At 62.0% G+C, this 13389-nt stretch overlaps 2 protein-coding genes and 4 non-coding genes across 7 annotated transcripts; 1 reads left to right on the forward strand and 5 right to left on the reverse strand.

Annotated features, from left to right (window-relative positions):
- The first annotated feature begins 1577 nt into the window (after window positions 1-1577).
- On the forward strand, window positions 1578-4214 carry LOC147414994 (uncharacterized). The gene is made up of 6 exons (XM_086469154.1): window positions 1578-1886; window positions 2374-2425; window positions 2665-2852; window positions 2937-3095; window positions 3192-3302; window positions 4101-4214. Exons 1-6 carry the CDS (start codon window positions 1578-1580, stop codon window positions 4212-4214), a joined length of 933 nt encoding a protein of 310 aa, XP_086325280.1.
- Window positions 4215-6210: 1996 nt separating this feature from the next.
- On the reverse strand, window positions 6211-10234 carry IL34 (interleukin 34). 2 transcript variants are annotated; one of them, XM_086469470.1, is made up of 6 exons: window positions 10207-10234; window positions 9998-10101; window positions 9607-9684; window positions 9339-9512; window positions 6336-6474; window positions 6211-6230 (listed from the first exon to the last, which is right to left on the reverse strand). In XM_086469470.1, the coding sequence occupies exons 1-6, from the start codon at window positions 10232-10234 to the stop codon at window positions 6211-6213; spliced, it is 543 nt and encodes a 180-aa protein (XP_086325596.1). The 2 variants fall into 2 exon arrangements, with proteins under 2 accessions (XP_086325596.1, XP_086325595.1); XM_086469469.1 differs by having other exon boundaries at window positions 9607-9711.
- Window positions 6548-6618, reverse strand: TRNAG-GCC (transfer RNA glycine (anticodon GCC)). Its single transcript has one exon. It is a non-coding gene; the product is annotated as a tRNA-Gly (tRNA).
- Window positions 7469-7539, reverse strand: TRNAG-GCC (transfer RNA glycine (anticodon GCC)). The gene has a single exon. It is a non-coding gene; the product is annotated as a tRNA-Gly (tRNA).
- Window positions 8270-8340, reverse strand: TRNAG-GCC (transfer RNA glycine (anticodon GCC)). The gene has a single exon. It is a non-coding gene; the product is annotated as a tRNA-Gly (tRNA).
- Window positions 8916-8986, reverse strand: TRNAG-GCC (transfer RNA glycine (anticodon GCC)). The gene has a single exon. It is a non-coding gene; the product is annotated as a tRNA-Gly (tRNA).
- Window positions 10235-13389: the final 3155 nt, after the last annotated feature.

A 13389-nucleotide genomic window follows, 5' to 3' on the forward strand; every position in this document is an offset into this window, starting at 1 on the left:
TTTTTCTCTTTTTTCTTGTTTTCTCTTTTCTTTTTGTTTTCTCTTTCTTCTTTCTTTCTTCTCTTTTTCTCCTATTCTTCCCTTATTCTTTTCATCTTGTCTTATTCATCTCTTTTCTCTTATTTTCTTTTCTTCTTTTCCCTTCTTTTTTCTCCTTCTTTTTCTTCTCTTCTTTTCATCTTCTTTTCTTCTCTTTCTTCTCTTTTTCTTCCCTTTTTCTGTTCTTTTTCTTCTCTTCTTTTTCCTCTTCCTTTCCTCTTTTTTCTCTTCCTTTCTTTTTCCTCTTTTTCTCCTTTCCTTTTTTCCTCTCTTCTCCTTTCTTTCTGTTTTCCTTTTTTTCTCTCTCTTTTTCTGTCCTCTCCTCTCCCTGTTTTCTTTCCCCCGCTCCTCACCAGGCGCAGGCAGGTGGCTGCAGCCCCAGCCCCAGCCAGAGCAGCACCAGGAGCAGGAGGGCCCTGTCCCCGGACCCCCCAGCTGCCTGCTTGGGGCCAGCACGGCTCAGCCCCATTTCGGGGATCAGAAGCAGCAGGGAGGGGGCTGGAGGGGGGCATGTGTGAGAGGGCAGGGGGACAGCAGGGGGCCAGGCACTACAGCCCCCTCCAACCTGGGGGGAAACCAGGACGCAGCGGCTGAGGATGCTGACCCTCCTCTTTGACCCCCCCACTGGGGATCACTGGGGACCCCTCCCAGCACCTCCAAACCCCCTCCCTCTCCCACAGCACCCGCAGACCCTGTGTAGGGTCCTGCTGGAGGGGGGTGTGGCGGGTCCAGGGGACGGAGGGGGTTCACCCAGGCCCCCCCAAAGCAAAGCAGCTGATTTCTGCCGGCGGCTGGAGGAAAGCACAACACCCCCGGCCCCCCCCGCACTGTACATAGCGTCCCCCCCCGCCGCCCCGCTGTCTGTCGCATTGCACCCCTCCCTTTCTCCCCACCTTAGGAATAACGATTTAGGTTCCTCCCCACCTTCTCCTGCCCAGAACCGCTGATGCCAAGTGACAAATGTTTGGGTTTGGGGGAGGGGGGGGCGAGTTTCTCTTATTTTGTACAGAAAACAAAAATTACTTGGAAAAGAAAAAAAAAAAAAAAAACCTACCTGTCTTTTGACTGAAGTAACTTTTCTGGTGCTGTTGTTAACTTGGCCCTTTTTTTTCTTTTCTTTTTTTAATTTATTTCCCCTCCGTGCTCCCGCCTCTGCCGCCGCTTCCCCGTCCCTGTCCCTCTGCCAGGTTTCTTTCTCTTTCTTTCATTCCCTCTTTACTTTTAATTTTTTTTTGGGGGGGGGGGGGGTGATAATTCCCCTCTCTCCCACCCAACCCCCTCCGATTTCCATAGTCACTGCTACGAGTAACGAATGCACTGTGAAGATTCCAGTATTAATAAAGGTTGTACTGTAATTAATAGCCTCGCCTGCGGTCCTATAGGTGTGCTCGTACCCTGGGGTCACCCCAATAATGAGGTGACAAGTGGGACAGTCCCATCTCCCCTTTGGGGTGCCCATGGCTGGGAGAGGAGGGCATGCATGTGGGGTAAAGAGCGGTGAGGCGTCCCCATGGTCAAGGCGACAGGTGGCCCCCAGGATGCAGAAAAGCAATGCCCTGCGCCATCCCCTTCAGGAGAAGAGGTGCAGGCGGTGCCCCCCCACCACCTCCACCCATCCCATCAGCACCCGCGGTGCCTCCTCCCGAATTATCGAGGCCGATTGCCAAATCTTGCTGGGGCGGCACAACCAGCTGCAGCAAGCGGTGTGGATGGAGGGGCTCAGTGTGGGCAGCGTCTTGCTGACCGGCTGCGACGGGGGGCTCGGCCTGGGGCTGCTGAAGGGCTTGTTGGAGCAGCCCAGCCCCCCCCAGCACCTCTTCGCTGCCTGCCTGGACCCCCAGGGGAAGGTAGGGAGGGCGCCGGAGATGGGGGGGGTGGGGGGGGGTGGGGGGTGGGGTGCACGGGACGACAGGGGGGTCAGCCCCAAGACAGGCTGGGAAAAATGGCATCTGGGGGTGCCATCATCCCCACTTGGCTTTGAGGGGCCTGAGCGTCAGCATCCCACACTGTGAATAGCATGGAAAACCACATGTATTTATATATATATTTAATATTTTTCTTCTCTTGGCATAGATAACTGCATGGCAGGGGGTGCTGGGCGGGGGGCTGTTGGCAGTCCCCACACTTGGAGCATCGCTGACAGGGTCTTTGAAGCCACTGGGCTCTGGCGGGTGCAGAGAAGCAGTGACTCACCCTGAATCACTCCCATCGGGGCTTGTTGAAACGTGTCAGCCCTGGCACTTGGGGCCGCCCAGTTCCCACCCCGGCATGGTGCAGGGCCACCCTCACAGCAAGACCTCACTCCACATCTGAACCCCCCTTTTCTCTGTGTAGGCTATCAACGAGGTGGCTTTGGGCTGCCCCAACGTCGTGGTCCTGCCTCTAGGTAGGTGCTGGGGCGGGAAGGGGTCAAAGCCTCTCAGGATTTAATGACATCCATGGGTGGCTTTGGGAAATGTCACCCAATCAGGCAGGTCCCTCAGTTTGGCTCAGCCCAACCAGGTCACTGCTGGGACCAGGAGGATGCTTGCTGGACGGGAGCTGCCTCCCACCATCCTACAGCATCTTGCCTGGGACATGGCCACCAGCCTGTCCCCAAGCCCTCCTGTCCCCATTAACTTGCAGACATGACAGATCCCAACAGCATCAAGGCAGCAGTCGGGAAGGTGAGGGAGGAGGTGGGAAGCGCCGGCCTCAACCTCCTGATCAACAATGCCAGCACCACACGCCGCAGCACACTGGCCACCGAAACGGCTGAGAACATGACCCTCGTCTACACCACCAACACCATCGGGCCCCTGCAGACAAGCCAGGTGAGACCACAGACACCCCCTGCTCCAAATGCTGAGAGCGGGGAGGAAGAGGATGGTGATGCCAGAGCACTTGTCCCCCCCCAGGCATTCCTGCCACTGCTGAAGGAGGCGGCTGAGGCTGAAGGGCAGCGTGGGATGAGCTGCAGTAGAGCTGCCATCATCAACATCTCCAGCATCATGGGCTCCATCGAGGCAGCAGAGGCTTGGGAGGAGAGGCAGGATGTCTGCTACCGCTGCAGCAAGGTATTGGGAGGAATTAGGGAGTCACCTCCTGCAGGATCTACAGCCTCCTCTAGCTGTGGCAGTGGCACCGCATGATGGTGGTTGTTGTGCCCCCAGGCTGCTCTGAACATGCTCACCAAGTGCCTGTCCCTGGAGTACAGGGGCAGTGGGATCCTCTGTGTGTCCGTGGACCCCGGCTGGGTGACACCTCCCTTGCGGCAGGGGACAGTGAGTGACGGGAGGTCCACAGCCACCCTGGCTAGGCAAAGTCCCTTGGGCACCCTCTCCCAGGGGCATCTCCTCCCATGGTGCCCCTTCCCATGGGCATCCCTTCCTATGGGCACCCCTTCCTGGGACCATTCCCTCCTATGGGTATCTCTTCCCAGGAGCATCCCTTCCCAGGATTATCCCTTCCCATGGACATCCCTCCCCATGGACACCCCTCCCCATGGACACCCCTCCCCATGGACATCCCTTCCCAGGGGCACCCTCTGCCCCGTGCAGCCCCTCGCTCCCAGCAGAGCTGCACCACCAGCAAAGGGCCAGTTCTGGGCTCTCCCTCAAAACAATCGTTTCCTTCCTGATTTTTATTTCATTTCTCATCCTGATTGCATGTCAGCAGAGGGCACCCCGGCCCCACGCTTGGCTTCGGCCAGAGGGCAGCACCGAGGGTGCTGCCTCCCCAGCACACCATGCACCCCGACGCCATCACCACCCCAAATTCAGCTTCTCCTCTGACTGTGCCAAGGGGAGAAGGTGGAGCCAAGCAGCCTCTTGCAGCTGGGCTTACCCCCGTGCTGGCTTGCAGAGGGAATGAATCCCTTTTTTTATTAGGAACCATAAACTAATGTCCATCCTTACAGCACCCAAATTAGGGATGATTAATTTGTGGCAAGCTGCAGCCCTTGGCTGCTAGAGCATTGCCAGCCTCTCCCAGCCTGCACCAGACAGAGCTGTGCCCAGGGCTGGTGGTGCCAGGAGGGGGTTTTTGGCTCATTTTTTTTCTCCCCATACCCTGTCTGGCAGGGCCCGGTGACAGTGGAGGAGAGTGTGCGGGGCATCCTGCGGCTGCTAGCCCGACTCTCAGCCACCAGCAATGGCACCTTCTGGGACTGGAGAGGGCAGAGCCTGCCCTGGTGAGACCACTAGCTCAGTAAAGTTAATTAATTGCAATTTCCAGGCTCATTCTGGTTCTGTGGGGTGAGAATAAGGACCCTTCTGCTTGGGGGTGGGAGATCAGAGCTGGGGTCACTGCCCCCCCACCCCCCCACCCCCCCCCCCACCCCCAAAAGGGATGCTGATTTGAGGGAAGGATGCTCCAAGCGTGGTCCTGCATCCCGGCATGGGGGTCTGCCAGGGCGTCCCTGGGGGTGAGGGACCACCCTGGGCATCCTCACACTGCCCAAAGTGCAGGTCTAGATACGGCCCCACTCTATAGCCATAAGCCATGCTAGTTGGTGGCCTGGGGACATCCCAGACAGCCTCAAAACCACAGGCATGGGTCATCCTTACTGGAGCCCAGATCCCACCCTGCTGAGCCTGGCTTCCCCAAAACCAGTCAGCCATTCCATGACCACCTCGAGGATGCAGATGGGCTTTTTTTACTGCTGGTTCAAGGCCAGCAAAGGCTCTTCCTTCTCCAGCAGCGAGGAGATTCACAGCAGTGGCATCTCCCAAGCCCTAGCACGTCCCTAAGGATGTCTTTTGGGACATCGGCACCTCACCCTGGGCTGACCCTCCCTGCATCCACCCCATCTCATGGTTCATCACAAGATATTGTGAACAGGCTCCAGTTCCCCATTGCGTGAGTACATCTCCGTGGCCGTTCTCAGTTGATATTTCTGAAGCCATCCCTCAAAAGCGGGACCGGAAAAAAATGTCACAACATGTGAAGTGGCCACTTGGGCTGGAAAGGCAGGGCTTTGGCAAGCCTTGAGCCCAGCCATTTGCCATGGGGATGCTCTGGGAAGCCTGGCTGGGGTCATTTTTGCTGGAGCAGCTTCAGTTTTCCCACAGTGGAGGAGCACGGGAGACCATTCCCACGCTTGATGTGAGGGAGCGGGAGGTGGGAGCTCAGCCCCAGGGACTCGGGCAGCCCCAGGTGGGTCTCTGGACCACCCAGGGGCTATTTGGTAAAGCCAGCAGGGATGGGCGAGGGTGTCCCTCAAATTAAAGCCCTTTATCAAACAGCAGATCATGGTGGGCTTTATATGACTCTGCGTGGGCTTTACATGACTCTGAGTGGGCTTTACATGACTCTGAGTGGGCTTTACATAAACATGAACCATTGCTAGGCATGAAGGCAGGAGGAGGAGGAGGAGGAGGAGGAGGAGGAGGAGGAGGAAGACATTTCATCTGCCCATGCTGCAGTGGCCACAGCCTCACCTGCACCCTCTCATAGACTTGTAAGCCTAAGCAGCCTGCAGCCAGGAACACACCAATTAAGGGCTCTAATAGCTGATTAAGGTAATTAACTAAGCTGGGAAGGGGTGAGGCAGCCAGCCAGCCCCCAGCCCCTCCGGCGCGCCGCCCACATCTTGCTGCCAAGCACAACAAACAAATCCAGATGTTTTCTTGCCGGGGAAGCAGCCAGGGCTGACAGAGGAGGCTCAGCAGGCGACGGCTCTGAGGGTCCCTATGGCAGGGTAGAATAGCTCCCTCGCAAAGCCGAGGGAGGGGACTGACACCCCAAAAGAGCAGGCAGAGGAGGCAGCTGGGGTTCTCTCCCCTGGTCCTTTATTTTAGGAAAGGCTGGAGGCTTGGGCACCTGGTCGGAATCTGAGCTGTGACTCTAGAGAATTAACTGGTGTTTAATGAAAGCTGAGGAAAAAATACAAACAAAGAGGAATTGGGCAATGCCCTTGCCCCTGCTGCAGGCAGGGCAGGGCAGTGTGTCCCCCCGCTGCAGTCGGAGCCCCCCCCCCCGCCCACATCCGTGCAGAAGGTGCCTGGCATTTCGGCCATGCATAGTCCCAGGGTCCCGGCAGGGGTGGTGTTTGGTCCAGGGAGGGAGTGGCATTTGTCCCCTCCTTTGCACCTTCCTTGGGACCCCCCCCCTCCAAGGGGCTCTGCTGGGGGGGCAGAGCAGAGGCAGCATCCCAGGTGCAAGGAGAAGGCGTCTCCGTCTTCTCCGGTGTTAGGTGGACTCCCACCGACCTGGGCAGAGGGGACAGGCGTCACAGCGTGGGACAGGACCCCCACACGTGGCATCTTCGTTCCCCAAGGTCCCCCCCCGCCCCCCCGATCCCGGTCCCCACTCACAGGGTGCCCCGTAAAGCATCCGCATGACCTTGAGGCAGTTGTCCAGCAGCGCCTTGGGGCGCACGGCTTTCCTACGGCTCTCGGCGCCCGCGCTGTGAACCAGCTTCACCAGGTCAGCCACCACCGCCTCCACGTCCGTCTGCAGGGACAGGTCGCCGAGATGTCACAGACACTCGCCCCCAGGGACACCGGGGTGCAAAAGCTATGGCTGTTGCATTGGCCGGGAATCGAACCCGGGCCTCCCGCGTGGCAGGCGAGAATTCTACCACTGAACCACCAATGCCAGATGTGCAACAATTCACGGCCCTGACCCACGACCCCAAACCCACCGCGGGTAGGAGCAGCAGGGGTGGGCACTGCCAGCTCTGAACCCCCTCCCAGAGACTGGACCCCAACACACACTGCTGGTGCTGGGGATCCAGCCACGGCAGCACCTCTTCTTGCTGTCTCACGCGCCACCTCCAGCAGCCGGGGGTTGTCATTAGCCTTCAGAGTCAACACTCAGACAAGAAGACTAAGCAAAGCCCACAGCCTCTTCGCAGGGGCTGCAGAACCTGCCCCACGGCACGGGACAACCCAGGCACACTTTGGGTTCACCCTGAGGACCCTGCTGTGGCAGGCCACCCCCACCCAGCACCCAAATGCAGCTGTCGCCGGGGTGCAGCAGCACCCACCCGTCCCAAGGAGCCCCCATTGCCCTGGGCCAGGGACCCTCGTTGCCACCACACCAAGGACCCTTGTTGCCACTGAGCCATGGACGCTCACTGTCACTAAAAGCCAGGGCAGGGTGACTTACTGCCACCGAGCCAGTGACTCTTACTGCCACCGAGGCATGGACACTCACTGGCCCTGAGCCAGGGACACTCATTGGCACCGACACAGTGCCCCTCACTGCCACTGAGCCAGGGACCCTCACTGCCATCAAGGCCCCCGGCAGCTCCCCGTCACAGCCCCTCGGGAGTCACCAATGGGCACCGGCTCTGCCTGCAAGCAATGCCACCCCCCGGGGGTCCGTGCATTTGCAGAGTAGCCAGAGCAGACAGCGGCGCCAGGGGTGCCCAAAGGAGCAACTCCCCTCCCCCAGCAGCCCCCCATGTACCCCCCTGATACCAGGGTGCAAAAGCTATGGCTGTTGCATTGGCCGGGAATCGAACCCGGGCCTCCCGCGTGGCAGGCGAGAATTCTACCACTGAACCACCAATGCCAGATGTGCAACAATCCACGGCCCTGACCCACGACCCCAAACCCACCGCGGGTAGGAGCAGCAGGGGTGGGCACTGCCAGCTCTGAACCCCCTCCCAGAGACTGGACCCCAACACACACTGCTGGTGCTGGGGATCCAGCCACGGCAGCACCTCTTCTGCTGCCCTCACGCATCACCTCCAGCAGCCGGGGGTTGTCATTAGCCTTCGGAGTCAACACTCAGACAAGAAGACTGAGCAAAGCCCACAGCCTCTTCGCAGGGGCTGCAGAATCTGCCCCACGGCACGGGACAACCCAGGCACACTTTGGGTTCACCCTGAGGACCCAGCTGTGGCAGGCCACCCCCACCCAGCACCCAAATGCAGCTGTCGCCGGGGTGCAGCAGTACCCACCCGTCCCAAGGAGCCCCCATTGCCCTGGGCCAGGGACCCCCGTTGCCACCAAGCCGGGGACACTCACTGCCACTAAAACCCAGGGCAGGGTGACTTACTGTCACCGAGCCAGTGACCCTCATTGCCACCGAGGCATGGACACTCACTGCTACCAAGCCCCTGGCAGCTCCCTGTCTCCGCCCCTCGGGAGTCACCAAGGGTAACCGGCTCTGCTCTGCCCAGCCAGCGATGCCACCCCTGGGGGGGCATGCAGGTACCGGGGGATGCCGAAGGAGAACCTCTGGAGTCCCGTCGGCAGCCCCCAAAATCCACCCCCAGGGACACAAAAGCTATGGCTGTTGCATTGGCCGGGAATCGAACCCGGGCCTCCCGCGTGGCAGGCGAGAATTCTACCACTGAACCACCAATGCCAGATGTGCAACAATCCACGGCCCTGACCCACGACCCCAAACCCACCGCGGGTAGGAGCAGCAGGGGTGGGCACTGCCAGCTCTGAACCCCCTCCCAGAGACTGGACCCCAACACACACTGCTGGTGCTGGGGATCCAGCCACGGCAGCACCTCTTCCTGCTGCCTCACGCACCACCTCCAGCAACGGGAGTTGTCATTAGCCTTCAGAGTCAACACTGAAGCAAAGCCCACAGGCTCTTTGCAGGGGCTGCAGAATCTGCCCCATGGCCCAGGACAACCCAGATACAGTTTGGGTTCACCCTGAGGACCCAGCTGTGCCAGCCCCGCCCCCCCCCCCCCCCCCAGCACCCAAACGCAGCTGTCCCCGGGGTGCCGCGGCTCCACTGAGACAGCAGAGGCTTGGGAGGACAGGCAGGGCCTCTTCTACCGCTGCAGTAAGGTACTGCCACACGGAAAACTGGGAGGAATTTCGGGGTCACCTTTTGCAGGATCCCCTCACCGGCTATGGCAGTGACCCCTTCCCCAGCCCTGTTGGCCCCCCAAAGTGAGTTGCAGGCAAGAAAATAAACCACCCTGCATTGGCCGGGAATCGAACCCGGGCCTCCCGCGTGGCAGGCGAGAATTCTACCACTGAACCACCAATGCCAGATGTGCACTGTCTCCCGGTGCTGCCCCACGGCCCAGCACCCCGGGTGCCACCCTCTGCCCCTCAGCAGCCTGCCCCTGCCAGCCCTCTCACAGGGCCCACATGCAGAGAGGGCTGTGCATGCCCGCGCTGCACCCACCGGGTGCTCACACCCACGCGTGCATGTACCTCTTGTGCATGCCCACATCTGTGCCTGTGCCATGCGAGCACACAACACACGTGTCTGCATGCACAGGCACTGGGTGCTTGCACCCTGCATGGACACACAGCACCCCTGCAAGGGGTGTGCAAGGCTGCGTGCCAGTGTGCGGATGGGCTGGGGTGCCAGGGGGGACCACGGGGTCTCCCCACCTGCTGGTACTTGCTGTACTCCTTGCCCAGGGCATCGAAGAGCTGGCATAGCTCCTGGGTGTACTTCCAAGACGGGTGCTTCTCCAGCAGCACCTCGCGGATCCGCAGCACTGCCTGGGAGCTGACATGGAACCAGAGGTACCGCAGTGCCGCCTCCGACACTGTCCCGTTGCGCTGGGGGCGAGAGGGTGCCTGGGTGAGACCCATGCAGCCCCCACGGGTCCCCAGAGCGTCCCCATCATGGGGCCATCCCCTGCCACTATCTCACCAGGCGGCTAATGTTGGATGGCCTCAGCACCTCTTCGTACTGGACCTGGACTGTGTAGCCGATGGGGAAGTAGTGTTTCTGGAAAGGCAGAGAAGAACACAGGGGCTGGCAGCAAAGTGAGGGGGACAGCCTTGCCAGCCTCACCATGACATCAGGGAACTGGTGGAAAAGCCTGTTAACATGGTCCAGCCCCAAAGATGCAGCAGCAGGAGCAGCTCTGGGCACCATTTGGCACAAGCTGCCCCCTGTTAAAAAAAAAAAAACCAAACCCAAACCCCAGCACCCAGTCACTGCAGAAGCAGGGGGTGCTGCCCTCCCATGTGTCCCCCCACCAGACCACACCCAGGGCCCTGCAACACCACATCATCCCCCCACCAAAACAGAGGGTTACCATGTACTGCAGACGCATCTCGTACTGCAGCTTGTCCTGGAGCAGGCGGGTGAGCTCGCATTCGCCCGGCGCAGCAGCCTCCAGCCCCAGCACAGCCAGGACACCTGGGCAGCCAAAAGTGAGTGGCATCAGCCCCCACCCCACCCTGGGGACACCGCTGAGGTGACACCTGCGGCCATCCCCCTGTCCTGTTCCCAAGCCGTACTTACACAGGACAGCCGCGTAGCCCGGCTGCATGTTGACAGTGGCCGTTGGCGAAGCCCTGGGTTTGCGCCTACATGGCCAGGGGTCACCGGGAACCTCTTGGGCAGCGGTGTGGGTGGCGGGGGCACGAGGGACGGGTGCAGGCCCCGGCTGCTGGGCTGCTCTGCAGTAGCCCCGGGTGGTTGCCCCCTGCCATGGATGGGGGGTTAGTCCCCCTTCCGAGCCGTCCCCGCTGGCTTCTCCTCTCTGGCTGGTTGCAGGGAGGCAGCAGGTCCAGGGGCCATCACAGGGTGCCGGCAGGGATGCGCTCCAGGGGGGCTGTTGCAGGACCCCCCTGCACTGCGAGAGGGGATCTGGGGGGAGAGAGCCCCGGCTGCAGCACCAGGGCAGGTGGGCACCCGGGCTGCAGCCCCACAGCGAGGGCACCCGCTCTGGGCCCGGGGGGCTGCAGGGAATGGACAGTCTCCTGTGAGCCCTGGGTGGCCCCGGAGGGCTGTGGGTGGCCGTGGAGCCATGGGTGCCTATGCCCCCCCCTCCCCGGGGCAGGGCTGCAAGGCTTCCCGCGGCGCTGCCCCCGGGGGATTTCCAAGGGGGGGGCCCAGCCCAGCACCGTTATCCCAGCAACGAGTTTGTCCGGCCTCAGCAGGAGCTCAACCAAGGAGCGCCGGGGGATGGGGCTGGCGAAGTGGTCAGGTCACCCCACGCTGAGGGGGGACACGTGGTGTCCCCACGCCCATGCGAAGGGGGCTAGGCCATGTCCCCAAGCTGTCACTCCAGGGAAAGGAGACCACAGCATGTCCTCGTGCTGTGTCCTCCTCAGCACGTCCCCGAGCGGACTGGGTGGGAGGGTGCGGTGTCCCCGCACGGTGTGGCCCATGTGCCATGTCCCAGCACAGAAGGAGCCCCTCCCGTGTCCCCACGCCGTGTCCCCCACGCCATGCCCCCGCCCCACGCCCTCCCGTGAAGGGAACTGCGTGCCATCTCCCTGTGCTGTGTCCCCACGAAAACACGCCTGGGCCATGTCCCCCACCCCGTGTCCCCACGCTGTGTCCCCCCGCCGTGTCCGTCCCCCCCCCGCTGCGCGGCCTTCCCCCCCCGCCCCCCACGCGCGAGGCTCCCGCGGACCCACCTGGCGCGGCGCGCGGGGCCGCCGGGCGCGGGACGCGTCTCCCCGCGGGCGGCGGCGGCGGCGGCGGGGCCGTGCCCGCGCTCCCCGGGAGGCGGGCGGGGGGCGGTGGCGAGGGGAGCGGGCGGGGCGGCTGCCGGGGGCCGGGCGGGAAGCGGGGACCGAGCGACCGCCCCGCACGGCACGGCACGGCACGGCCCGGCCCGGGGCTCGTCTGGCCCTGCGCTGCCGCGGGTGCTCGGCTGCCCCGGCCGGGTGGCCTCAGGGTGCTCGGTTAGCCCGGGTGGGTTTCCCCAGGGTGCTCAGCCAGCCCAGGTCGGTGTCCCCAAGGGTGCTCAGCTGGCCCGGCCCGGTCCCTCCCTGCTCCTTGGGGTGCTCGGCTGTCCCAGCTGAGTGCCTTTTGGGGTGCTCAGCTAACCCAGCTGGGTGTCCCCAGGGTGCTTGGATGACACAGTTGCATGCCCCGGGGTGCTTGGCTAACTGCGCTGCATGCCCCCCTGCTCCTCACGGTGCTGGGCGCCCACATGCTCCCTGAGGTGCTCAGCTAACTACGCCACGCATCCCCAGGCTCCTCGGGGCACACTGCTCTGCCAGCATCGGCACCCCCGGGGTGCTGGGCTCCCCTGACTGGGTGTCCCAGGGTGCTTGCTGGGCTTGGGCACCCACAGGTGCATTTTGGGGCACCACAAAGCGGGCATCAGCCCAGTGCTTCGCAGCACGTGCCTGTGCGAGGACCACACGGTGGGCAGGGGAGGCTGCCCAGACCGATCTCCGAGCGGGCTGGGGGTCCCTGGCTGCCTCCAGGCCCGCAGGACTCCTGCTGCCTCTGGCGCAAGCACACGCTGTCTTCTCAGGATGCTTTGCAGCTGAACCCCTGCCAGGACCAGGGGAGAGGGGACATGGGACACTGTCCTCACCGCCCCCCCCCCGCCCCGAAGAGCCCCTTGGGAGAGCTGGCTGCCGGGCGTGCAAGGGGTCAGCGAGAGAAATCAGCTATCAAAGAGGGGGTCAGCGCTCCCAGGGAAACGCGTGGGAAGGAATGCACTTCTGCATGCAAGGAGAGCGCTGGGATTCCCCTGGCATGGAGTCAGGGCCAGGGCCCCCTCTCCTGCCAAACTTCCTTCCCAGCACAGCCAGCTCCTGGGCACAGCCCTTGTTTCCCTCCCAGCTCCAGGCAAGGGAAGGAGCTGGTCCAGCTCCTCACTGAAGCATCTGCAGGGATTTTGCCCGCATCTGCTGCAGGCGTTAAGAGGAAGCCATTTAATAGTGTTCCCTGCCCACGTAGGCTTCAGCTTGGCAGCTGGGACGGGGCAAGGAAGAGGAGGGAAAGCATCGAGCTGCGCAGCACGGTGCTGGAGGCGGTTTGCCCTCCTTGGCTGTGCCAGGCTGGAAATCACCGCTGGTGCAAGCCCAAGGCAAACAGCCCCAGGAGCTTTGCTCCCACGCGTCAGCAGGAGCCCAGTACCCTGTGGCTGCAGGGGCCCAGGGGCAGGGGAGAACCCTTGCTAGGAGGCTGGTGGGGCTCCAGCTCAGAGCCACCCAGGAAAAGGGGCTCTGAGGGCTCAGCCAGCTCCCAGAGCAGGCCCCTGCTCCTCCAGGCTGGGGCTCGGCCCCTCCCAGGCTTTGCCTTGCGCTGGATACAGGTTATTTATGCAGGCCGGGCCAAGGAAGCAAAACATTATACTTGGAACCAGTTTGGGAACACCCCGAGCAGCCCTTGGGTGCAACTTCACCCTTGGGGCTAACCGATACACCAAAGCCACGTTTTGCTGGAGCTCTCCTTGAAGCACTCCCTGCTCTGGAGCAGGCATTGCCCCATGGGGGAGGACAAGGGAGCACCGGCAGGTGCCCCACATCCATAAGGCAGAGGTCGGACCCCATCACGTTCAGCTGATGCATTTACCTCGTGGGAAGGTGCAAGAAGGGAAGGCAAAGCCCTTCGTCCCGAGGCGGAGGATAGGTGGGGCAGGCTGGGTGCCAGACGGGAGCCAAAGGGTGCAGTCCTAGGTTAAGCCCCTGCCAACACAGGCCTGTAGCAACAAGTGGAAGCAGGAGAGGAGTG

The sequence above is a fragment of the Leptosomus discolor genome, chromosome 8, assembly GCF_034619465.1.
Source record: "Leptosomus discolor isolate bLepDis1 chromosome 8, bLepDis1.hap2, whole genome shotgun sequence".
Lineage (NCBI taxonomy): Eukaryota > Metazoa > Chordata > Aves > Leptosomiformes > Leptosomidae > Leptosomus > Leptosomus discolor.

Coding starts and splice junctions, on each gene's coding strand:
- LOC147414994 (XM_086469154.1), top strand. CDS start 1,578: ATGCAGAAAAGCAATGCCCTGCGCCATCCCCTTCAGGAGAAGAGGTGC. Junction 1,887..2,373: donor GCCTGGACCCCCAGGGGAAG/GTAGGGAGGGCG, acceptor TTCTCTGTGTAG/GCTATCAACGAGGTGGCTTT. Junction 2,426..2,664: donor CGTCGTGGTCCTGCCTCTAG/GTAGGTGCTGGG, acceptor ATTAACTTGCAG/ACATGACAGATCCCAACAGC.
- IL34 (XM_086469469.1), bottom strand. CDS start 10,234: ATGCAGCCGGGCTACGCGGCTGTCCTGT. Junction 9,712..9,997: donor AGATGCGTCTGCAGTACATG/GTAACCCTCTGT, acceptor CTTTGCTGCCAG/CCCCTGTGTTCTTCTCTGCC. Junction 6,231..6,335: donor GATGCTTTACGGGGCACCCT/GTGAGTGGGGAC, acceptor CCCTCTGCCCAG/GTCGGTGGGAGTCCACCTAA.